Genomic DNA, 25,091 nt, shown 5'->3' on the forward strand with positions numbered 1-25,091 from the left:
CTATTTCTTTTCTAAACCATGTTCAGATTTCCGGTGTAAACTGGGTCCATGGTGGTGCAAATGTGTGATATGTTTCTGCTGCTGTTTTACATGCCAGACTGATTTCACATGATATTGTTTTTTTCTCTAAAGCCATTCTCCACTGGATTACTGGATTTCAGTCTCTGAATTTGAGTCTCTGATTCCTGTATCTGGTATTAGATCTCTGGTCTAGCGGTTTTTTTTGGTTCGGCAGGATTTTAAAATTTACCACCTTGGGGCCTGCTGTATTAAAGACCGTCTGCTACTCCTGACAGGTATAGGACTGATATAAATGAGGTTTGATCTATTTCGCCGTCGATAGATTGTGAAATCCTTCCTGCAGTATCTTCCTATATCTTGAAATTATCTATGAGGGTGACTGGCATGTTTTTTTATACCTGACTTTCCAACCGAGTTAATGCTCATCCTTGTGGGAGGTGTACTTTGATTGTACTATTTGAAGGTCTTGTAGGATTGATCCATCCTGTTCCTGTCCTTCTCTTTTCTTAGCCTCCTTCCATTTCGGATTACGATATACGGCTATATCCTTCTTTAGTCTTTCCTTGGATTTTTTTGAAGCCATGTGTCAGTCCTTTTAATATGATGGAATTAAAATTTGACTCATCAGCCATGGACGCTATGGTCTACGCGGCCATGCAGGCTGAATCACTCCATTGCAAAGCCAGACCATCTTCTGACTGGCCTTCCACCTTGGATGACTTGCTGGTTCAGCCATCGATCCCTCCTCATGTTTCTCATGTCGATAAATGTCAACAAGGCAAAGTTCCTTCTGTGGATCACTCCCGCAAGTGTTATAAGCCGGCTAAGACTTCTCATCCTCCGGGAGCTATTCGGATTGACAGCTCACAGTTGTCTGAGCGTATTGATAGTCTTCAAGATAAAGCCTTAATTGGGAGGTGGCATTTCCCGGTTCTGAACGATAATCAGATGAGAGACTGGCTCGAAGCTCAGTGGAAACCCATAATCGGGTATACCCCGATTATTGCTAAGCTCTTGAAAGAATGGTTTTGTTTCCATTTTCTAAATGCAGGGGATCGGGAAGCCATCTTAAAACACCAGTGGGTATATGGCCGCAGTTTTCTTTCTCTGCATAGGTGGTATCTGGGATTCAATCCCCTTAGCAACACTCCTTCTAATAATCTTATTTGGATGAAACTTCTGGGACTTCCTCTCGAATTCTGGTCTTCTGAGACTCTTTCTGAGATTGGTAATGCTATTGGTAGAAGTGTTTATGTTGATCCCTGGTGTCGGGGAGAGAAAGACAAACGTATCGCCTGGATTCTGATTGAAAGATCCTTCAGAGGCGGTTTCCCGGAGCATATCGACATCTGCTGGAGAGATTTGTCGATCAGACAGAGATTGGATTTCTGGGGTGTGCCGTTTCGGTGCGCAGCGTGTCATCATACTGGACATCTCATTGTGCATTGCCCGAGAAGGCAAGCATTGGGTCGAAAACATCATCGCCTTACTAAATTTTCTGAATTTCCTTTTATCTCTAAAGATCCTATTAAAATACCTGAGAAATCTCTTTCCCCCTATATCTCTCCTCGCCCCCTCAGTTCAGATTCTCCGATTGGATGTCATGAGAATACTCCCTATCGGCCTATTGATCCTGACCCATTACTCCGGGTATCGCCGTCGATGCCGGAGTTGGAGACTGCCTCCGAGTATGAGTTGCCCCATCCTCTAAATCATCCTGCGGATCCAATCGGTGATCAAAATGTCCCGATATTGCCTCCTATCCCACTCTCTTCTGTCAAAATTGATCATTGTACCCACCGCAGTCCTCTATCTCCTCACATTATTGATTCCTCTCCTGAGGATAAAGGCATCGATCCATTGATTACTCCCACACCTGCTAACTCTCCGTCTAAATTGCCTATCAATTCGATTAGTAGCGATTTAGACTTTTTGTTATCCAAGAAATCTCTGGATCTTGTTCCACTCAGTGTTCATAAGCCGTCATCTCCTATTTTTCCAAGGATCAGCCCTTCTTCTGCTATGAATATCACTGTTAGAAGGAAGAACAAAAGGGGTAGTAGGCATTTCAGGGGGAGGGGTGTTGTATCCGATTGTTGTTTCAGGAATTTATCTCTGGTGGATGTTCCCATCACTGACGTCTCAGTTGACAGGCCTCTTAGAGATAGAAAGGCCGATCTTCCTTCAAAATGAATTTTATCCTTTTAGTAAATATTCGAGGCCTGGGAGCAGATCTGAAGTTCTTGGCCTTAAGAAACCTTTTTTTGTCAAAGAGTCCTAAAATTATTTTAATCCAAGAAACTATGCATCTGGTTCCTATCACTATATCATATTTTCGAAAATGCTTCCTAATTGGCATATCTCTGCAGTTGATGTCGTAGGTTTATCTGGTGGTCTAGCTGTTTTGTGGGATCCTCTATGGATTTGTGCGAAGGCATACAACTGCCTAGCTGGTATTCTCATCTCTGCACATGTTAGAGGTCTTAGATGCCGCATCAACATTCTGAACATATATGCTCCATTCCGGAATAGAACTGCATATTGGGAAGGCCTATTTGCATTGAAAGTTTTTGATATTGACTCTCTGTTGGTTGCAGGTGACCTTAATATTACTTTCACCTCGGATGAAATATGGGGGAAGGGTAAGAGAATGGATCCTAATGCATCTTTGATAAGAAATGAATTTCTTATGATAAACTTCATTGACATTCTTCCGTCCACTATTCTGCCCACCTAGGACAATGGAAGGTGTGAAGAGGCTTACATTGCTAAGCGGATAGACAGATTCCTTATTCATGCCTCCCTGGAAGATATCCTCGGCATGCCTTTCTCTGTGGTTGAAAACTCCTTCATATCGGACCACCGACCGATTATTCTGGGATGGAAGTCCTTGGGCATCAGAAAAGGAATCCCTTTTAAATTCAACAGACAATGCCTTGAGGAACCTGTTTTTAATGATATAGTTGTTAAAGCATGGCAAAAATTTGCAGATAGCGGATCTATATCTCATCAGGAGAATTTTATGAACAAGATGATTAAAATCCGGAAAGTGGTTAAAGAATGGCAGAATCAGAAAAGAAGATCCAATAGAAAAGAACTTCAAGACATCCAAGAGGAATTAGATAATTCTGCAAATTCTTCAGATTATAACTATTTATCCTTCAAAAGGAGACAATTCATCAAGAATCTCCATAAAAAGAAGTTGCTTTATCTGAAGAAGGAAGAAATATTTTGGCGCCTGAAAAGCAGGGCCATATGGATGAAAGAAGGCGATAAAAATTCGAAGTTTTTCTATAGGTACGCAAATGCCAGAAGACTCAAAAATGCTATATGGAAAATTAAGGACGAGAATGGAGGATATCTATACTCTCAGCAAGACATTTCGAAGGAAGCAGTATCTCATTTCAGAAAGCAATATCAAAGGATGGAACATAGAAGCTTTCAGGATATATTGTGGGGTATAGAAGTTTACCCAGTGATGTTTGATGACGAAGATAATGACCAGCTTTTCCAGCCTATATCAGAGGAAGAATTGATGGCGACAATGAAATCTTTCAGCAGGGACAAGAGCCCTGGACCAGACGGCTGGTCTATAGAATTTTTTATACATTTCTATGAATATATTAAGGACGATCTATTAGAGATGCTGGAAGAGATCAGAATAAAGGGGAATATCAGCAAGCAATTGAGTTCCACATATATAGCTCTCATTCCCAAAAAAAAGGAAGCACAGACTTTTATGGACTATCGGCCGATTTCTTTATGTAATACCACCTTCAAAATATTATCAAAGATCATTGCAGAAAGGCTGAAAGGAGTGTTATCTGAGTCAATATCAAAAGAACAGTATGGTTTCCTTAAAGGGCGAAGCATCCATGACGCTGTAGCTGGTACACAGGAGGCATTATTTTCTATACACTCAAAGAAAAGAGAGGCGGTCTTACTCAAAGTAGACCTCAGAAAGGCTTACGATTGTATTGATTGGGGATATATCAGGTGTTTATTGGCAAGAATTGGGTTGAGGAGCAACATGATCAACTGGATCATGGCTTGTGTCGATCCTGTGGATTATGCTATTATTATAAACGGCATTCCTACTTCCTTCTTCAGTGCAGAGAGGGGGCTGCGCCAAGGATGTTCTCTCTCCCCTTTATTATTTATTCTGGCTATAGACTCTCTCAGCTTACATATCCATAAGGCAGTAAAAGAGCAAGCATGGCGGCCCCTCAAAATTTGCAGGAACATATCTCTGACTCATAACTTTTTTGTAGACGACATATTATTATTCGCTATGTTTTGCAGGACCACTTGGGTGCGCTTTCAAAAGATAATGGAAAAATTTCAATGGGCTACGGGACTTCAGGTTAACCTGGATAAATATTTTATATACCATTTTGATCTCAAGCAAGAAGATGTTCAATGGCTATCTGAGCTATTTGGTATAAAAGCCCATCATATCAGCAGTGGCATAAAGTATTTGGGTTTCCGAATCAAAGCGAATGGATACTCGAGAGCCGATTGGAACTGGTTAGTGGACAGATTCTATAGGAGAATCTCCGGATGGGAGTATCGATGCCTTTCTTTGGCTGGGAGAATTATATTAGTACAATCCATTTTGAATCAACTCTCTGTTTATTGGGCGCACCTATACCATCTTTCGGTGAGTATTATCAACAATATGAACAGACTTTCTACAAATTTCATATGGGGGGATCATGCTGATAGGAGTAAATTTCATCTTATTAAACTGTCTGGTATCTCTCTTCCTAAGTCGATGGGCGGCTGGGGATTAACAAATTTAAGAATCTTTGGTAGAGCTCTCCTGTGCAAGTCTTTTTGGAGAGCTATACAAGGTGTTGGCCCGTGGAGTCATATGATAAGATCGAAATATCTTGCTAAAAAGAATTTCCACTTCTGGTACCGTAGAGGCTCTATTGGTGCAGCATATGGATCTCCCATATGGCGTAGTTTTCGAAGGATAGAGGCACTCTGCTTGAAGCATATGATCTGGCACTTTCAATCGGGGAATAACATCATTATAGGCAGAGACCATTTCAAATGCGGGGCTGATGATATTGATATTCCTGAATCCCTTCTTCATCACTTCCACAGAAGCGAAATCTTTTATTGGGATAAATTGATAGCAGAATGGAATGGCCCCATTCCATGATGGAAAGACGCAGCCGATTTGAACATCCCCCAAGAGATTGCGCAGCAGTGGAATAGCATAAGATTGAGGCTACAGAATGGAGGTCTCTACAGAACAAGAGATTCAAATTTCTTAACTTGGAACATCCTGAATGAGGTGGAGAATATATCAGTAAAAGGAATTTATCAGCAGTTGATCAGACATCATACTACTGGATCCCCTATATTCCCACAAATCTTCTGGAAAGATGGCTGCCCTATGAAGATGATTCTCTTCTCATGGCTTGCATTTCACAATCGAAACCTGACCTGGGAGAACTTATTGAAGAGGGGATGGAATGGACCTAACATCTGTTCTTTATGCAGAGAAGACGAGGAGTCAAACTTGCATATATTTCTTAAATGCAAGCAGTCATATCTAATTTGGCAGGAATTGGATAGAGTCTATGGCTTCAAGCTGGAAATGCACGATTCGATCCAGGAATGGCTCATAAAATGCAGTAAGCGACATATCCTATGGTGTGGAATTTGTATTTTAACCATGTGGTATATCTGGAAATGGCGCAACAACTGTATCTTCAACAACTCGAAATTTTCTTTTGCCGAAGAATTTGATTCTATCTCTGTTTTTTTGGAATCGCTCCCTCAGAAGAAAATTAAGAACCATAACAATTCCCCAGACAGGTCTTCTTCTGCTCAGCTTTCTCAGCCGACAGCATTCTTCGACGGGGCAGCTCAAAAGGGTCAATGTGGATGCGGATTCCACATCAAGATATCTTAAAAGTCTCATTTTTCTTCTTTCTAGCACAGTGGTCATGGTTCCAACAATCTGGCTGAAGCCTTAGCCCTCACATGTCTTTTAAAATTTTGTATATTCCTAGACATTCAGCAGGTGGCTATCTATGAAGATTCGAAGCTATTGGTAGAATCGGTAAACAGGAAAAATACCATTTTGGTGCAGCACCTGACCGGTTGGAGAGACAGGATCAACTTCTACTGGAGCCGCATGGAGAATTGCACTATTCAGCACATCAACAGGGACAAAAACTCAACAGCCAATGCACTTTCTAAAATGGGTCTTTCTTCCTCACTTGGATCTGGCATCTTGAGATAGTATCGGATGATTCCACTTATCAGATCAATGATGTTGTCTTACCAGACTTTTAGTGCTCTGTTTTTTGCAAGTTAGCCACACCATTTACAGAGATTTTGATAGCAGATATTTTCAGATGGCTTCATAGACAATATGTTTTTCTCTATAGATCATAGGTTTTTTTTGTTTGAGACTATTAAGGCATACAGATCTGAATCATACCAAGCAGATGTATCGCAGCGATTTTTAGACTTTATATTCCTCATATAATATATTAAGTTTTTTTCTCTCTGAAAAAAAGTCTTATAAAGTTTGTTTGATGATCATCTTTAGCGTTTACCATATTTTAATTAAATTCGGCATCACAAGAAATATATATAAAGTAAAATTAGTGCAGAAAAAATATATATAATTTTAATGTGTAGAATTTTGATGCGATTTATTTAACCTGCCATCTCAATCTTTACGGATAAAATTCTAATATACGTACACGTACTGCAAACTAGGAAGGAATGGAAATTAATTATTTAACACAAATGTGCAGAAAATATGTATATAAAATGTTAATATGTGTAGAATTCTGATGCGATTTATTTAATATGTCATCTCAATCTTTAAGATGAAAATTTTAATGTATCTACCGCAAACAACGAGGGGATGGAAGTTAGTTAATTAATATAAATTATAAAAAATAATATTTGTATTTCTAAATAAATAATAGTAATTATGGTTATTTAATTAATTAATTATTAAATGAATTAGTTGATTATTATTATTAATTAATGTTATTGTGGATTATTATTATTATTTAATTAGATGCATCACTTGATTATTATTAATATTTTTAATTAATAATGATATTAAATTTAAATAATGATATTCTTAATTTTTAAATTATTAATTAATTAATAATTATATTATTAATTAATAACATTATATTATATTATTTATGAAATCAACCGTGGTCTAATATTATTAATTATTTATTAATAATAAATTATTATCAAATTAACAAGATTATTCTTAATATTATTATTATTAACAATAATAAATATAAATTATAAAAAAAAATATTTACATTTCTAAATAAATAATAGTAATTATTAAGTAATTATTGTTATTTAATTAATTAATTATTAAATGAATTAGTTAATTATTATTATTAATTAATGTTATTGATTTATGATTATGAATATTTAATTAGATGCATGGTTTAATTATTATTAATATTTTTTAATTGATAATGATATTAAATTTAAATAATGCTATTATTAATTTTTAAATTATTAATTAATCGTTATTTTGATCAAGTGAGAGTAGGACCTTCTATTAATCTGTAGAAAAGTACATAATTTACATTAAGCAGCACTAGCTGCAAAGGAGCCGTAGCCCACACAACTGCTCATCCAAGCGAGCTGAGAAACTAAGGGACACAAACCACCCTTAAGGCATCAACTGGGACAACCGATGAAATAGAAGCCTTCTATCCACATAGCCAAGCCACAAAAAAGCCTTTGTAGATGGGGCCCACTGTGCCAAATGCCCACAAAACAATGTCAAGAAACAACACATAACCTCTCAAGAACTAGAAATCTCGAAGACCATGTGATCAACCATCAAAGATCCAACAATCAAGAGGTGATATCGGGTTGCCATCATGCTAACCCTTTAACCGAGAAAACAGACCCGAAAAGAAAATTGAGCCATCTCTCTAAAGTATTTCGGGTGTGAATTGATAGATATCCAACGAGTAGTTCAACTGCCCAAAATCCACCGGACGCAAGAGATCCAAAAAGGACTGTGGAACTAGCCGGTAAGATAACTGCCCTTATGGACCCGAAGCATAGATAAGACACCGCCTAAGGAATTTTAGGTCTGTTTTGAGAATTAACGGTCTTTCAGGTAACCATCTGAAATGCATTGGATGCCTACAATCTCGTCTACCTGCCCACAACTTAACAAAGCGAACTGGCCCAAAGAGTTGATAGGCCACATTCAAAGTATTTCGGATCCATTCAAGACTTAACCTAAATGGAGTGTCCCGCACAAAAACCATAGGATTAAAGAGATCAAGGAGCAGATTCCCGCCCGAAAACCAAAGGAAAACTTTAGTCTAGTGCATGTCAACCTGCTTGCACTTTGTCCATGTTCTACTACCCCATGTTGACCAAAACTTTTCTATCTCCATCAGTCTTCACTTTGGTTATTTCTCATGCTCGAAAAGTAGTCCCTGTCTAAGGTTGCCTGTCTGTGACAGTCTTCCCGCAATCGTCCTTGTGGAGTCACCATCCAGTCATATCTTTTATTACTTTTGGAACAGAGTACTCCTTCGTTTTCCAGAATATCCGCTAACCTGTTGGTTGTTCTGCGCACATGAACAAAACTAAGGGTTCTCATGGTTCGCAGGTGGGATTGAATTCATTGATAGACCTGCAGTAACTGCCAGTGTTTCGACACTTTTTCTAGTGCTGAGCCATTGCATATTTTCCTGACCGAATTGATTATCAATTCAGAGTCAGCTTCAATGATGGTATTATGTAAATTTGACTCCATCAAGATTTCTAGGCATTGCTCAAGGGCCATGAGCTCTGCCATATTATTTGTGGCCTTCCCCAAATGACTATGGAAGATGGCTTTTATGAAACCCTTTTCATCTCTTATAACTCCACCATAACCAGCCATACCAGGGTTTCCTTTAGAGGCTCCATCTATATTGCATTTCATAAAACCATGAGGGGGAGGATGCCAGAAGTCCTTATCAGCTATTATATGACTTACAGTCTTGTTTACGCCCTGGGGAATAAGCCCCTGTAGTCCCAGATGAAGAAGAATCTGCGCATCCTGGTCTTGAGGTATGTTCTCAGGAGATTTCTTTAGAAGGGTTCCTACAGTCTCTTTGAGTTGTCTTATGATCTGAGCCATGATGCTTTGGGATGAACCAATTATGTCCTTGAAGATCCTATTGTTGCATTCTTTCCAAACATCCAAGATTAGAAAGCCTAGAATCATAGCCCAAGCTTTGTTGATTATTTCATTTTCATAGAAGTTTCTCCTCCAATTCCTCAAAGTGTTGGTTATGCTACCAATATCCCTATCCATTTGTCTGAAGATTGAAGCCACCCAATTCCACAAGGTGGAGGTGAATGGACAGAGGTTAAGAAGGTGTTCCATTGTTTATTCTTGTAATTCACATAACTGGCATTTGGAAGGTCCAACTACACCTCTTTTCCGAAGCTTCTCCCAAGTCAGAATTTTTCTATGTTGCACCAACCACATGAACAATTTGATTTCCATCCAGTTTTGGTTCTGCCATAGGTCCTTTTTGGAAAGTCAAGTCCTAGGGTCATTCGCTTGGGTTCTTTGAGGTTGAAGTTGCCTTCATTTTTTTTTCCACATCTTAGTTGGTCTGAAGATGTGGATGTCAGAATCTTTCTCTGTTCCAAGATAACTACAAGAGCTTCTGCCTGGGCCTTTAAAGGGGAGTCATCACTATAGACCAGGTTCTTCCATATTTTCCATTTTCCTTTGCTTCTATCCTGATCCCAGAAGTCCTTTACCCTGAGTAAACCTTTATCATTAGTATCATTCTTGAGATTGGCAAATTATTCTCTTAACAAGTTAGGTTCCTGTTGCCAATTGTCCTCCCAAAACCAAGCTAGGTTTCCATCCCTGATCTCCTAGAAACTATGTTTCTGAACAATGGCTCTATTCTCCCAAGCTTTGTTCCAAATGTTGGAGCCTTTGATAAGCCAAGGCATTCAAATTTGCTCCCTTTCTTGCCAATTATTTTCATATTTCTGTTTCCATACCCTGGCCCAAGGGGAACCCGATTCCTTTAGCCATCTCCACCAAAGTTTTTCCCCCAAAACTTTGCTTAGGGTTTCAGGGTCATCCAGTCCCAAACCTCCATGTGTCTTAGGTTTACAGATCTTTTCACAAGCAACCAAAGCCCATTTCTTTTTCTCTTCCCCTTTACCCCAAAGAAAGTCTCTTTGGATATTTTTGATGTGTTGCTCAACTCCTTTAGGACCTGGAAGGGCTGAAAACATGAAGATGGGGACAACTTGAAGGACATCTTTTGTAAGCACTATCTGTCCTGCTAAATTCAAAGACCTATTTGTCCATTTCCGGATTTTTTTCCTGGAGTTTGTTAGTAACTGGCTCCCACACTACATTTCTTAGTGGTTTGTCTGTAAGAGGAATTCCCAATTATTTGGAGGGAAGCTGATCTCTTTGAAAACCTAGAATTCTGGTGAGATTTCTCTGAATAGCAATGTCAGTATTAAAAAAGAAAATCTTTGATTTGGTGAGGCTTACCTCTGTACCCGCAACCATAGAAAAGTTGTTCAGGATTTTCTTAAATCTAGAGCTTCCTTGACCGTGGGTGTACCCTGCAGCATGGTGCCATCCACAAATTTTTGGTGAGTTAAAGCATACCCATTCAAGGTGAGTTTAAGACCTTGGATTTTACCTTCTGCTTTCGCAAATTTGATTGCATTGCCTAAACCTTCCATCATGAGAATGAAGAGGAAGGGGGAGAGCGGATATCCTTGTTTGAGTCCTCTCGAAAGCTTACAGGTTTTGGACGGTGAGCCATTAAGTAGGATTGAGAAACTAGAGGTGGTAACAAGGGCCATTACCCATCTTATCCAGTTATGATCAAATCCATAAGCTATTAGAACTTCCCTTATGTATGCCTAGCTTAGCTTATCATAAGCCTTCGCTAGGTCAAGTTGTATGATCATACATGCCTGCTTATTGCTCTTGAGAGAGTGTACCACCTCATGAGCTTGAATAATTTTATTTAAAATTTGCCTCCCTTCCACATATCCAGTTTTCTCCTCAGACACGAGTTGGAAGAAGGGGCTTAAGCCTGTTTGCAATTATCTTGGAAATAATTTTTTACACCACATTGCATAATGCTATGGGTCTAAATCTATTGGTGTCATATCATTTTCTTGCTTTGGAATCAAAGATATAAAAGAGGCATTGAGCGCCTTCAAAACAGTTTTGTTTTTCCTCGAGTCCTCCACCACATCGAGGATATCTTGCTTGACTATTTCCCAACATGTTTTGAAGAATTCGACATTGAAACCATTCGAGCCTGGAGCTTTCCAATTTTCCATCTCTTTGATGACTTCGCTGACCTCCTCTTCAGTCACTGGCCTATTAAGATTGTAATTATCTTCTCTTCTCACAAGTTTAGGAATGTGCTTTGTGAAATCATTAATAAATTGTGATCTGTCTATGAGAGGCTCGCTTGTTATGCTTTGGAAATGTTGTACCATAGCATATTTTATTTCTTTGTGGGTGTTGAGATGTTTCCCTTGAGTGTCTTTGAGTTTAGTAATCATGTTATGAGACCTATGATCCACGGTAGACTTGTGAAAAAACCTGGTATTTCTTTCTCCTTCTTTTATCCATTGTACCCTCGATTTCTATCTCCAAAAGATCTCCTATTGCATACATAAGCCTTCCCAGTCCTGTTGAAGAGAGTCATCTTGTAGTTTACTTTCCTCAGTGAAGCCATCTTTGATGAGGACTTGGTTAATTTCCTGTAGTTTCCGTTCAACAACTTTTTTGGCTTTGAAGATATTTCCAAACTCATTCTTATTCCAATCTTTAAGCCCGAGTTTGATGTGTTTCAATCTCTGATGCAAAAGGAACATTTTAGTTCCCTGAATGTTCATATCTTTTGTCCACCATTTTTCTATATTGTTGATGAAGTCAGGATGGGTAAGCCAAATGTTTTCAAACCTAAAAGGTGTGTTTCTTGGAGCGCCTATGAAGGAAGCTTCCAGTTGAATAGGCTAGTGATCCAAGCCTCCAAAAGGGAGGATTAAAGCTGACAAGTCAAGTCCTGTGAGGATGAGGTCCTCAGAGATAATGAATCTATCTAGTTTAGAGGCAACTTAAGAAGCCCCTATTATTCCAGGTGAAGGTACCATTTCTTGTCTCTGTATCCACTAGCCTCATGTTGTTTATGAAGTTCTGAAATGCTATGGAATCTCTTCCTAGTGATCTGGTCCCACATTTTTTTTCTAAAAGAAACCTAATCATATTAAAGTCCCCACCTAGAATTCAGGGGATGACTGGATATCTTTCTCTTAACTCCTTCAGTGAGGTTAGAAACCTGAGTTTATCCTCAAGTTTTTGTGGACCATAGACATTTCTGATCAAATAAACTTCCTTATCACCCAAAGGTTGCATAACCATTGATAGGTTGTTCCTGGATGCTTCAGCATCTAGGATTCCAAGTTTCTGGGGGTTCCAAAGAGTGAGAATTCCACCTGTTGTTTTGTTTGCTTTAACTTCTAGATATTCATACTTACTAAGCCATTTTCTATGTATCTCTCTTATTTTCTCTATTGAACATTTTGTTTCCTAGATAAACACCATATCTGGTTTTTCTTCTTTCATTCTATTTCTAAGATTTCTTTGTTTCCTTTTACTTCCTAGACCTCTAATATTCCATGTTTTGAGCTTCATTAAGAAATATTTGTAAATGAGTAACTAGTAAGGTCTTTCATCTTACCTGAGTGGATCATGAGTTTTCCACACTCTATCAGCAACTCATTCTGACTTTTTCTCCCTCGTTTCCTACATGGGTTCTTGGGAGCTTGTCCCAATGTTGCCTCCATTGTTTTTACCCCTCTGTTGTCCTGACTATCATGGTTTCTTTTCACCCCATAACCCTTTGCTTGAGATCTCCAGAGGAAGAGCTGTTGTACTCTGTTAAACTCCTCCCGAGGTAGCAAATCCACCCCTTTGGCAGTTCCTTGCTTCAAAAACTCTTCTAGATCGAGATTCTCTCTTTCAATAATTTCCTACAGCTCATGATCCTCCATCCCCACTTCGCTTGGTGTCATCTCATTGTCCCTGTCAAGTTTCATAGTGCTTGGAAGATCCTCCTATTGTTGGCTATTTTCAGGTATTTCCTCCATACTATCATCCTTTTCTTTCTTTGTGGGACTGTCCTCTAGTACCTGGTTCACTCCATTATTCCCATATTATTCTTCTAATATCTTGAATCTATTGTGATTTGGCTACTTTTCCTCATTGATTTTTTTTTGGTTCTTTCTCCCTCCTTTCCCTCTACCTCCCACTTTGGTAAATCCTTTAGTATCTTTGCTTGAGGTGGATTTGATACTTCTCTCCATTTTGTTTAAAGGGCAGTCTCTGAAGAGGTGCCCATATTCATGGCATTTGCGACATCTGAAAGGGACATGCTCATAGTCTACCGCCTGCACCCATTCTTCATCATATACTTCTAGAATGATTTCATCCAGCAGAGCTCCAGAAAGGTCCATTTCTATGCATATTCGAGCAAAGGAGGTATATTTTCCATGGAATGTTGCATCTGATTTCTTTAAAAATTGCCCTAATTTATTCCCTATGGCTTTTAAGGGTTCTGGCATCCAATAATCTAAAGGTAGGGAGTAAAGTCTTATCCATACCGGTACTGAAGAGAAAGTTTGTCGTTTCAGGACAAAATTCATCACCCATGGCCACATATAGAGGCCTGCAACAGCATATAAGTAAGGTCCTCCTTCGAACACTCTATCTTTGTCCTCTAAGTTTGAGAACACTATTGTGAACAAACCCTTGGATCGAAGGTGCTGATTTATTTCTCCCTTAGGTTTCCAATGGTTCTTTATCCAAGCATGTAAAGCTTTCTCCGTTGGCCACAACCCCATAAATTTGCAGATTACTGCATAAGTCCACATGTGATCCCTATGCGCCTCTAGCGCCGGATCACTTAACACCTCTCAGGGTGTGATGGTTGACCTAGGTTTGCATGGTCCTGTCAGATTCCTGTGGTCAACTTTCTGACTGCCTCCTCCTATTCTCTTCTCTCTTTTGACTTCCTTGTGATTTTTTGTTTGCCCCTGTGACTTACTGTTTTCCTGATTTCGTCTATCGATACTCCCATTTTCTGCTTCCATTGGCTTCTTAAATCGGTTTGAGACTGCATGACTGTAGTATTAATTAATCATTATTAATCACCATATTATTAATTAATTAATAATGATATTATTAATTACTAACATTATATTATTATTGATATTACATTATGTTATTAATGATATTCCATTATATCATTATTTATAATATTAACTAATCATGATTAATTAGTAATGTTATTAAATTTAAAGAATAATATTAACTAACAGTTCTAGTAATTTAAGTACTAAGGGGTTTTCACAGTGCGTTACTTATAATCAATCATCACTTCTAGGTTCGCTGAACTTCTGGGCTTGCTGATTGAGTTCCAAGGCATTCTGACTTCTTGCACCCGGTAACAAGGACTTCCCAGGAGGTCACCCATCCGGGGCTTACACCCAGTAACGAGGACTTCCCAGAACGTCACCCATCTGGGGTTTGCACCCGGTAACCAAGGCTTCCCAGGAGGTCATCCATTCGGGTCTTACACTCAGTAATAAGGACTTCCCAAGAGGCCACCCATCCAGGGTTTGCACCCAGTAACCAGGACTTCCCACGAGGTCACCCATCCGAGGCTTGCGCCCGCTAACTAGGACTTTCTAGGAGGTCACCCATCTGGGTTTTGCACCCGGTAACCGGGAATTCCCATGAGGTCACCCATCCCAGATCACCTTTGGCTCAAGCACGCTTAATTGTCTAGTTTTCCCCACAATCAAGCCCGCTTAGCCTGCTACCCCATTTGCAAAACCTTAGTAAGTATTGTGCCTCATGAACCTTAACTGTTCAATTTTCCCCACAATCAAGCCCATTGAGCTTGCTACCCCATTTTCAAAACCTTAGCAAGTATTGTTCCTCATCACCTATTCAAGTAGAGTTTCCTTCACTCTTTTGAATTTAAGTGTTGAGGGGTTTTCGAAGTGCATTATATTAGATATCATTTTGGGGGATTCACCTACTATAAGTAAGTCATTCATCTATGACCATTTCACCTTGTCTTGATGATGAACCACATTAGATGGTTAGAAACATCGCCAATAATTTATGATTTGATTAATCCAAAAGACATTACCAAAATCAGTATGGATCACAAAAATCTAAAATCAAGCGGTTTAATTATATCTTATATATTCAAAATAAAATAAAAAAATGGAAAAGCAAAAATTATAATATGATTTGGATGGATGGTAAGGAATGATGCCCTACACACCTCATTTATCTCCATATAAATGGGGATAATAGGTAAAATCTTAAAGTGCATTGCTCCGCAACATTTTTTAACTTTTTAAATTAAATTTATTGATTAGTTTGGTTATATAAGTTAAAGGAGTTGTCTTTAGTGCAACATTTTTTAACTTTTTAAATTAAATTTATTGATTAGTTTGGTTATATAAGTTAAAGGAGTTGTCTTTAGTGTGATTTTTTGGACTCTCTTGTGCTGTAATCTAACTAAAAAAATTAAGGTGAAATGGTGCTGGAATCCAACTGAAAAAATTGAGGTGAAATCTTGATTTGTATATATGCATTCAACACCCTCAAAAATCCATAGGGCATTTCTATTCTGCAGCCGTTATCCATCAAGCTTGTGATTTCAATAAATTCCAGCAGAATTTTAGAGAAATTAGAGTGGGAAAGCCCACTAGAAAAGCTTCCAAAAAGTCTCACTAAAGATAACTAGATAAAATAAATGATTGACAAACATTTATAAGTATTAATTTACCATAAATATTTACTCATAATAAAAATCACAATATACTTATTTAATGATATATTAAGAAAAATATGTAACAAAATTCTTAATTATAAATATTTACTCTCACTCTATTATGGAAATTTTAACTTGTAAATAGATTTTGTTGCTATATTATTGAAAAAACTCATTGCTTATCAATCTAATTATAAAAGTAAAATAAACCTAATTATTTTAGAAAAAAACTCAAATTACATTGTTTTAATATTACTAAAAATATTTTAGAATATTCGATACAAATTAAATTTTACCATTCACCAAATAATTATTAAAACTTAAATTATAATTATAAAAACACTTCTAAAATAAACACTTCACCTCAGCCCCCAAAAATATAGATATTAGCATATTTCACCTCTATCACATAAAAATATAGATATTAGTATATTTTAATTTTTCTGTCATAAAATAAGCTATGACAAATTAATCTATGAATATATATTTCAATGGATACTTATTCCACACGCAATGAACATCCCAGTGGTCCATGGAGATTACATTCATCGATGGATATTTGTTCAACCAATTAATGAATATTCTATTGATCCACGGACATTCCATTCATCAATGGATTTTTATTCCACCAACGGCAACACTTGCACGTTGTATCGTCGAGTTGTATTCCACCAATGGATTGAAAATATGTTGTATCGTCAAGTTGTATTGCCACTTACACGGGCCAACTAACACAGACAGGTACTTGTAATTTGACTGCTACAAGTGTTGCAAGGAAACTTGAACACCACTAAAACTGCACCACAATAATTCACAAAACGATGAATTAAAGGGCTTTCACGATAGCAAATATTTTATCCTCTCCAAAGTATCAAGCAACGTCCTCATCGTAAATCTGATAGGAATTCGATTATTGCTCTTCGTCTGGGGCCCTGTCGGTCCCATGGTTTGGGAATTTTCTGAGAGGGGATCAAATTATTTGAAAATTGTCACAATTGGCCATATATTCCGATTTTATCTGGATTATCTGAGCTTATGTGATTCCCATATATAGCAGACGCTTCTTCCTTTCCCACCATATAGTGCAGTAAGTGTTGCAACGATATGGCTTTTCATAATTTGCGTGTGTTTCTAGCTTTGCCTACAACATTAACAGTCACTAATGGAGGGGCTGCCACAGCAGCTATTCTTTGTATATTCTTCCCTTTCTTCTTAATATTGTTTCTGCACAAAAAAAGGATTAGTGCCACATTGCCACCAGGACCCCCTGGATGGCCCATTCTCGGAAATCTCCACCAATTAGTACTCCCTGCTCACCGTTCTCTTAAAGGCCTTGCTGACAAATACGGTCCCATTCTCTTTCTCCGTTTGGGGTCCGTCCCTGTAGTAGTGGTTTCTTCTTCCGAGAAAGCCACAGAGTTTCTCAAAACTCGTGACTTGATTTTTGCCAGCCGACCTCCAAAAGCCAGTGGGAGATTAATGTTTTACAATTATAAAGATGTGGTCTTCGCTCCCTATGGAGATCACTGGAGGCAAGTGAGAAAAATATGCGTGTTAGAACTGTTGACCGCCAAAAGAATCGAGTCCTTCAAGAGCGTGCGAGAGGAAGAGGTATCTGCGATGATCCATTCAATTTGGGAGAAGAGTAAGAACGGAAGAATGGGAGTGAATATGAGCAAGGCCATCTCTACTCTCTCCTCCAATATTGTTTGGCGAATACTGGCGAGCCGAAAATTTTCTGACAATGATTTGGGTGGCTATTTCAAAGGGTTTAAAGAGCTGTTGGCAGAGTTGACAGCTACGATTGGAGAATTCAACATTGGAGACTTCTTTCCATATTTGGATTGTCTTGATTTGCAAGGTATCAATCGCCGCATGAAGAAGATCCATAAAACATTCGATGAATTCGCAGAGAAAATAATAGACGACCATGTTAATTCTAATCATCTCATGGGCACAGCCTCCTCCAATGGCCAGAAAGAGGCAGACGCAGAGCCTCTTGTTCAAGACTTCGTGGATGTGCTGCTCCATATGGCTGAGACCGACACCAAAATTACTAGGGAAACCATCAAGGCTCTTGTTCTTGTATGGCTCTTGGGTCTCTTTCATTATATTATTTATGACCCCTAGATCTTGAACTTCAGTCAACCATCATTATACATTAATTCGATATGTATTTGTGCAGGACATGTTCGCGGGCGGGTTGGAGACAACATCAACTACGTTAGAATGGGCAATGTCTGAGCTGCTCAGGCATCCCCATGCAATGAAGAAAATGCAGAAAGAGATTGAATCGGTCGTTGGCCAAAATGGTAATGTAAAGGAATCGAATCTGGCAACCATGAAATACCTTCACTGTGTGGTGAAAGAGACGCTGCGACTATACCCAGCGGTTCCATTAATGGTTCCTCATGAATCTGTAAAGGCTGTGACCGTAGGAGGATACTACATACCTAAGAAAACAACGGTCATGGTAAATGTGTGGGCTATTGGAAGGGATCCCCATGTGTGGGGCGCAGATGCTTCAGAATTCAGGCCAGAAAGATTCATGGGATACAAGCATATCAATTTAACAGATCAATCAGACTTCAGTATGATACCGTTCGGGGCAGGAAGGAGAGGATGCCCAGGGGCTTCCATGGCTATTCCTACCATTGAGCTTGCATTGGCTCAGTTGTTGCACACTTTTGATTGGAAAGTTGAAGGCGATCCCTCCGAGCTGGATATGAAAGAAGCGTGTGGAGTGACGATTCCAAGACAAGTTCCGCTCTGTGCTTATCCAACGCCGAGGGCTAGCTTTCCATTATAAACCGTAGGAGGAGGCAAGGGAAACTTTCTTTATCTGCAATGGCGTTCCCACTGTATAGCGCTTGATTATAGTACCTGCATTCCTATCTCTGTACATCTAATTACGTCGAGTTTATTACAAATGCTAGCATTATAGTTATCTAAAAATAATATTAGCATTTTAGATAGGTCTCGATTAATATAAATAACAGCGTATTCTTGATGGAGGGGATGATAATGTTTCGGAGAGAACCTAAGGTGGATATTGTAAAAGAATTATAGTGTGTTTTTATAATATTGTAAGAGGATTGAAAAGTTTATATATATTTTGAGATTAATTATATTCCAATAATATAGGGTTATTTGGAAGAGGTTGTTAATCATGAATATATGATGTGTAAAGTGTTTTCAATAAATAATGATTTTTTTATTGAAGTGTATATTTATTTATTTTTTGAAATATAGGAAAAAGTTTATATAAGTATAAGTAAATATATATATTATTGAGATAAAATATATATCATAAACATTAAAATGAGTATTTCATAGTTTAGTAAATTAATTCATTATAAAATTAATAAAAAAATTATTTTATTTAATTTAAAAATATCAATATTTAATACAATTCAAAAATATTATATAACTATTTCAAAAATATAAATATAATCCAATTTCATATATATATATATATATATAAATACACTTACCATTCCACCACCATGTTACTAAAGTGTTAAAATATTCAAAAACTTATATCTATTATCTCAGGTTTATTACTTACTACCATTCCACCATGTGAGTAAACTTAAAATATTCAAAAAAATTATATCTATTATCTCAGATTTATTACTTAGTGACACATCTTTCACATAATATATTCTTGATTGAATTAGTGATATTACATATTCAAATAAATTGAATGTTTAAATTATTTTTTAATATATTATAGGAATAATATTAAATTTATGATTTTATTTATTTTATTTTTTCAGGTAAAAAATTGAATTATAGTAATTTTAATTATATATTAATTTAATTTTTTAATTAAAATTTTATTACAAATTTAATTGTGAAAAGTAGATTGTTTATTGGGTTTTGGATAAATGTGTAGATGTAATTCGTGTGTTATTAAGGCATTTTTAGATGTTGAATTACCGGTTCAATTTTTTTTTGCTCTATTTGAGTGTTATTCTTGAACATGACCATAGGTATTATCCTTAGACACAACCACGATATAACCTCACCATTATCATACTCTAAAGAAATGTAAAAAAAAAGTTTAGTCAAAAATATAATTTTATAATCGTTAAAGATATTTAACTCTAAAATTTATATTTAGTACTTATTTCACTATACATCCATTAGTGAAATATATGTTTATACTTTAATAATAAAACTTTATAATAGATAAATATGTCAGCTTATCAAACAATAAAATTATTTAGCAAAAGAATATTTTATTTTTATGAAATTATAGGCTACATTTACATTTTTTTTTTAATTTATATTTTCTTTCTATAAAAAAAATTATAATGATTTAGTAAAATTATATAAAAATTTAAAATATTAAAACTTTAAAAAAGACTAAACCAGAGTGAATACGTCATCGACTACACTATATTAATCACTTTTTCTTTTATATATATATAAAATACTTTTCAATATAATTTTTACTTCCAAATATCTTAACATATATCTTAATTACATATATCTTACTTTGACCATTGCCAAATTTGATGAAGGATGAAAAACATGTTTTCCATTCATTTTTTTAAAAATATAATAGGAAATTCACAAGAAATACAAGGTTTTCTTACTCTTATATATAATAAAATATCTTCTTTAATATTGAGTTAATAACACTTTACAATGAAATATAATATAAAATTCACTACACATAAAAAAAATCATTTAGTTTCCTATCTAATAAAATATTGTCATTATTATTAAATTAATAACACTTATATAAATATAAAAATAATGTATATAATTGTTTTTAATATTTTTATTTAAAATATTTTGTAAAATTTAAAATATTTTAATAAAAGTAATCATATTACAAACAACTCTCAGTCACTTGCCCATTCATAAATCTATTGAACTTCTATCTTAAATAAAGTTTCAATCACAATTATGAATGGTATTTAACTTCTAACAAAATAAGTTTACATAATAATAAACTATATATCAATTGTAATAATATTCTTATTAATTAATCTGTTAGTGATAGGTACTCCACTAATTAATTAAACAATGTAAGTAAGATATGATTTTTTGACTCACACACAAAGTTGCAAAGTTTCTAAATACATGCTAAATTACAACACACTAAATATTTATATTTTATGCTCATAGGAAAGACCATGATCCATAATTAGTTGCATGTACATCTTTTCTCTTTTCAAAATCATATTTCTATCAAACTTACTCTCATTGTTGTAAATGGTGTGGAGACCCACGAATCTGGTTTAGTTTGCGGCCATGGGAAAACAAGGATAAACATTATATTGGTAAACCAGTTCCAAATTAATCATGTTCATTAAATCCAGGAAAAAAAACAACTTTTAGAATATTTAATGGTTAAAATCTTTTTCATTTATTTTACATGAATTTATACTTTTAATACATTATTGGAACTCTAAAATGTATATTTTGTATTTAAATACGGTCTCATTGCATATCCATTGTGAAATGTGAGTCTACAAAATCGAAGGGTGTAATTTTGCAATTCTTGAGTATGCTAACTAACTCATTAGTGGGGTTATTTGATAGAAGGAATTTTGGATTTTTGTTTTTCTTTAATAAATTGTATTTTATATATATATATATATATATATATATATATATATATATATATAATTTTATTTTAGTGATTTAAGAATATTTTATAAGAAATATAGTGATTTAATGATGTATAAATTAATAATATTTATTAAATATAGAAAAATAGTTTTATAGTTAAAATACTTTTGAATATATATAGATTTATATTTTTAACATATTTCAAAAATTATATTTAGTAGTTATATATAGCCTCACTACTTATCCCTGTGTGCTTACAAAATCTCAGGATATAATTTTGCAATTGTTGAATATGCTAAATAACTCATCAATGGAGTTATTTGATAGTGAGAAATGCTATTTATCCACGTGTGTTTACAAGATCCAAGGATACAATTTTGCAATTGTTAAATATGTCAGATAAGTCATCAATGGAGTTATTTGGTAGTTGGAGATTTTCAATTTGTATTATTTTTTTTGGTTCAATAAACTATATTTTAAACTTGTATTTTGAACATTGAATATATCTATATCTATATATATATATATATATATATATATATATATATATATATATATGTATGTATGTATGTATGTATATATTTCATGATGTTTAATACTAAATATAAAATATTAATGTTACAAGGCCTCTAAACTGTCTTACTAAAGTTCATCAAATCAAAGGAGAGTGAAAAAATCAATGTTTAACTACACAAGTTGATCATACTGTGATACCAATAGATATAGGTTGTTTGATCATATTTTCCAATATTTTTCTAAAGAGATTTTGCATCAAATTGTACCGAGCATATATCCTACCCTAGTCATGGCCAAAATTTGATAAAAGATGAAAAACAATACTTTCAGCAATTTTGAAAAGGGAAAAAATAGCTAGATAGAGTGTGAATACAATATGGAATTCACTACACATAAAAGGTTCTACAACAATTAAGAACACTTAAAAGAGTAGGGGCACTCTATATTATTCTTTTAGGGTATATATTAATAATATGTTTTCACATGGTTGATTAACTTCAACAAAAATATTAATATTACAATCATATTTTAACATGTATTTAAAAAGAAAAGCATTATTTATTAACATTTCTGAGTACTTGTTTGTTAATAGATCCAATGAACTTTTATCTCTTAACATTAGTTCCTAATCATAATTATGGATGATGTTCAACTTCAAACGAGAGGGGATTATCTAATCTATAAAGAACCACAACACTATAGATATATGTAGGTGCAACAAAAGGACCTCGATTCTTAAGGACATACTTAACAAATTTTCTACCTTCAATGTGTTTGAGTGTGTTAGTAGTGGGTGTTTGAGTGTGTTAGTAGTGGGAATTTTATGTCATTGTTTAGATAATAAAATTAAGATATAATATTTTGATTATCACAAATTATTGTCAAGTATGTCAATAGTTTCTAAACTACAATACACACTAAACAATTTTGATTTATCATTTGTTGTTAAAATCATGAAGCATCAATTGTAGGTAAATCTTACTTCCAGATGTAGTCATGTTTCCATGGAACCTACTCTTGGTAGCAATTTTGTAAAGACCTATGAGTTTGGTTTCATTTTTCCATAAGAAAATAGAGATGAACATGATTGGAACATCCTTACAAGTATTGATCAAATTGGAAGGATGGATTATAATGATGAAAATGACAAAGGAGAGTTTAACCTTTTATTTTTAAAATAATGTGAGTGTTTTATTAATCCTTACCAAATTCCATAACAAATTGACCCATTCATTCAAATTTTCCCTTTTCATTTTGGTGGTTGTGAATTGACACTTTTTCATTAATGTAGTAGGGGTGGCTCTTAACAAAGCTAAAGGGAACCTTCACAAGGCAAAGGATGAGGTTCAACATAGGTGACAGTTACCACATAGATGTTTGTGATTATGAAAGGCTTCATCAATATTTGAACCAAGAGCATAAAGATGAAGAAGAAAGTTGAACTCCACTACTAATTGGGTAGTAACAATTTTAAGATGACTAAAGTGAAGATGATGAAGCTATGAGTGATTGAATCAAGGGCATAGGGAATTGGGGGTAATGGTGACAAAGAAGGGTGATGAAGCTACCCATAGTTGAATTCAAAGACATTGAGACCTAGAGTGAGTGGTCTATATTAACTAATTTTCTAATTACCTGTGAATAAAAATATTATAATTTTTTAATCAACTTAATGATTTTATACTCTATTAAGCGGGAACCGCTCCCAAGACGTGGGAAACCTGTTCCAGTGGTTCCCGCGCTCCCAAGAGCTTTGGAACTTTATGGGAACATTAACTTTTGAGCAGGAGCTGCAATGGGAGCTATGTAAAGTTCCAGGAGCTTTGAAGACTATTTTTTTTTTGGAGTTTCAGCGTTTCCTTAGGTTGGGGAATAAAAACCCTGTTGTAACATCCCCAAAATAACTCAAGGTAAAATAAATTAGTTACGTATCGTAATTTCAAGAGTTACATATCAGTTACAAAACTGATTCTTGATATGTGTAAAAACTCGAGCAATGGAGGGAAGCCTCGAACAACTTATTCCTCCAACTATCGCGCCTTTCAAAGAAAAGGTATAACTATGCTTCGGGGTATACGTTACACCACATTAATGACTGCGAAGTTTTGGGAAAGATGGCAACAAGAAAGTTTTCTGCTAGATGTATTTGTTGTCATTTGGAAACTTTGGATGCCAAAGCATGCATTTTAAGGATCAGGCGCTGAGTTTGTGTTGGTGGCCTTAAATAAATCTCTGACGGAAGATGGAAGGAGGTTTTGCGTGGGAATGAACCATACACCAGGCGTTGGGACAGACAGGGGAGAAAAGATTGGAAAAAGGAAAAGAAAGAAAAGAAAGGGTTAAGTCTGGTAAGGACCAGATAACCCAAGCACGGAGGTGCATGAGTCTTGTTGAGGGCTGCAGGCCTGCAAGACAGCTCGAGGGGAGAATCCAACGTGATGGTGGATCTCAAGGTTGGGTGGATAAGAGCAAGTATGAATGCAGGTGAACTTCTGGAGTGAAACTCCTGTAACTGATTGACCAGGTACGAGCTATTTACAAAATTAGACAACAGTAAACAGTATACTGAAGTACATAGATAGAATACAGTTGAATCTGAGTTTCTCTTAATCAGCTAAATGTAAAGAGAAAATAACAGTGGATGTCTGTAAAATAGAAACAGTACGTACAACTCAAATGAACATCTGGAAATTAGTTATTTAAGGCAGTAAATGAGATAATTATCTGCTGTAAACGATTCATGTTATTTATATATAACAGTACGAAAAAACCCAAATGCGGTCCTGAAAGACCGTAGTAGTTGTGCAAGATATTTATGTAACAGTATAAATAAGTAACGTTACACGGCATGGTACCCAGCTACGGCATGGCGCCTAGCCAGAACAATAAAAGATACATTTGAAACTATCAGAACAGTAGGAAGATATAGTTGATATACCAGTGTTGTGAATGTTAATAACGAAGCAGTAATTAAACAAAGAAACTAAACAGACCCCTGTACCGAGGGTTCGAACATACCATTATATTTTAGATCATGTATGAAAGCATATAACTGTGTTTATCATGCTACATTACGCC

The 25,091-nt window shown here is 35.7% G+C and overlaps 1 protein-coding gene across 1 annotated transcript; it reads left to right on the forward strand.

Moving 5' to 3' along the window:
- Positions 1-16,957: 16,957 nt before the first annotated feature.
- On the forward strand, positions 16,958-19,023 carry LOC149252082 (cytochrome P450 750A1-like). Its single transcript, XM_089456608.1, has 2 exons — positions 16,958-17,993; positions 18,094-19,023. Exons 1-2 carry the CDS (start codon positions 17,013-17,015, stop codon positions 18,715-18,717), a joined length of 1,605 nt encoding a protein of 534 aa, XP_089312734.1. The 5' UTR covers positions 16,958-17,012; the 3' UTR covers positions 18,718-19,023.
- The last annotated feature ends 6,068 nt before the right edge of the window (positions 19,024-25,091 follow it).

This window comes from Pinus tabuliformis, chromosome 7 (genome assembly GCF_031772625.1).
Source record: "Pinus tabuliformis cultivar Carrire ecotype Pingquan chromosome 7, CPIR1, whole genome shotgun sequence".
NCBI classification, from domain to species: Eukaryota; Viridiplantae; Streptophyta; class Pinopsida; order Pinales; family Pinaceae; genus Pinus; species Pinus tabuliformis.

Excerpts from the sequence above, each read along its gene's own strand:
- LOC149252082 (XM_089456608.1), top strand. The coding sequence starts at position 17,013 with ATGGCTTTTCATAATTTGCGTGTGTTTCTAGCTTTGCCTACAACATTA. Across the intron at positions 17,994-18,093 it reads CCATCAAGGCTCTTGTTCTT|GACATGTTCGCGGGCGGGTT; the intron begins GTATGGCTCTTG and ends GTATTTGTGCAG.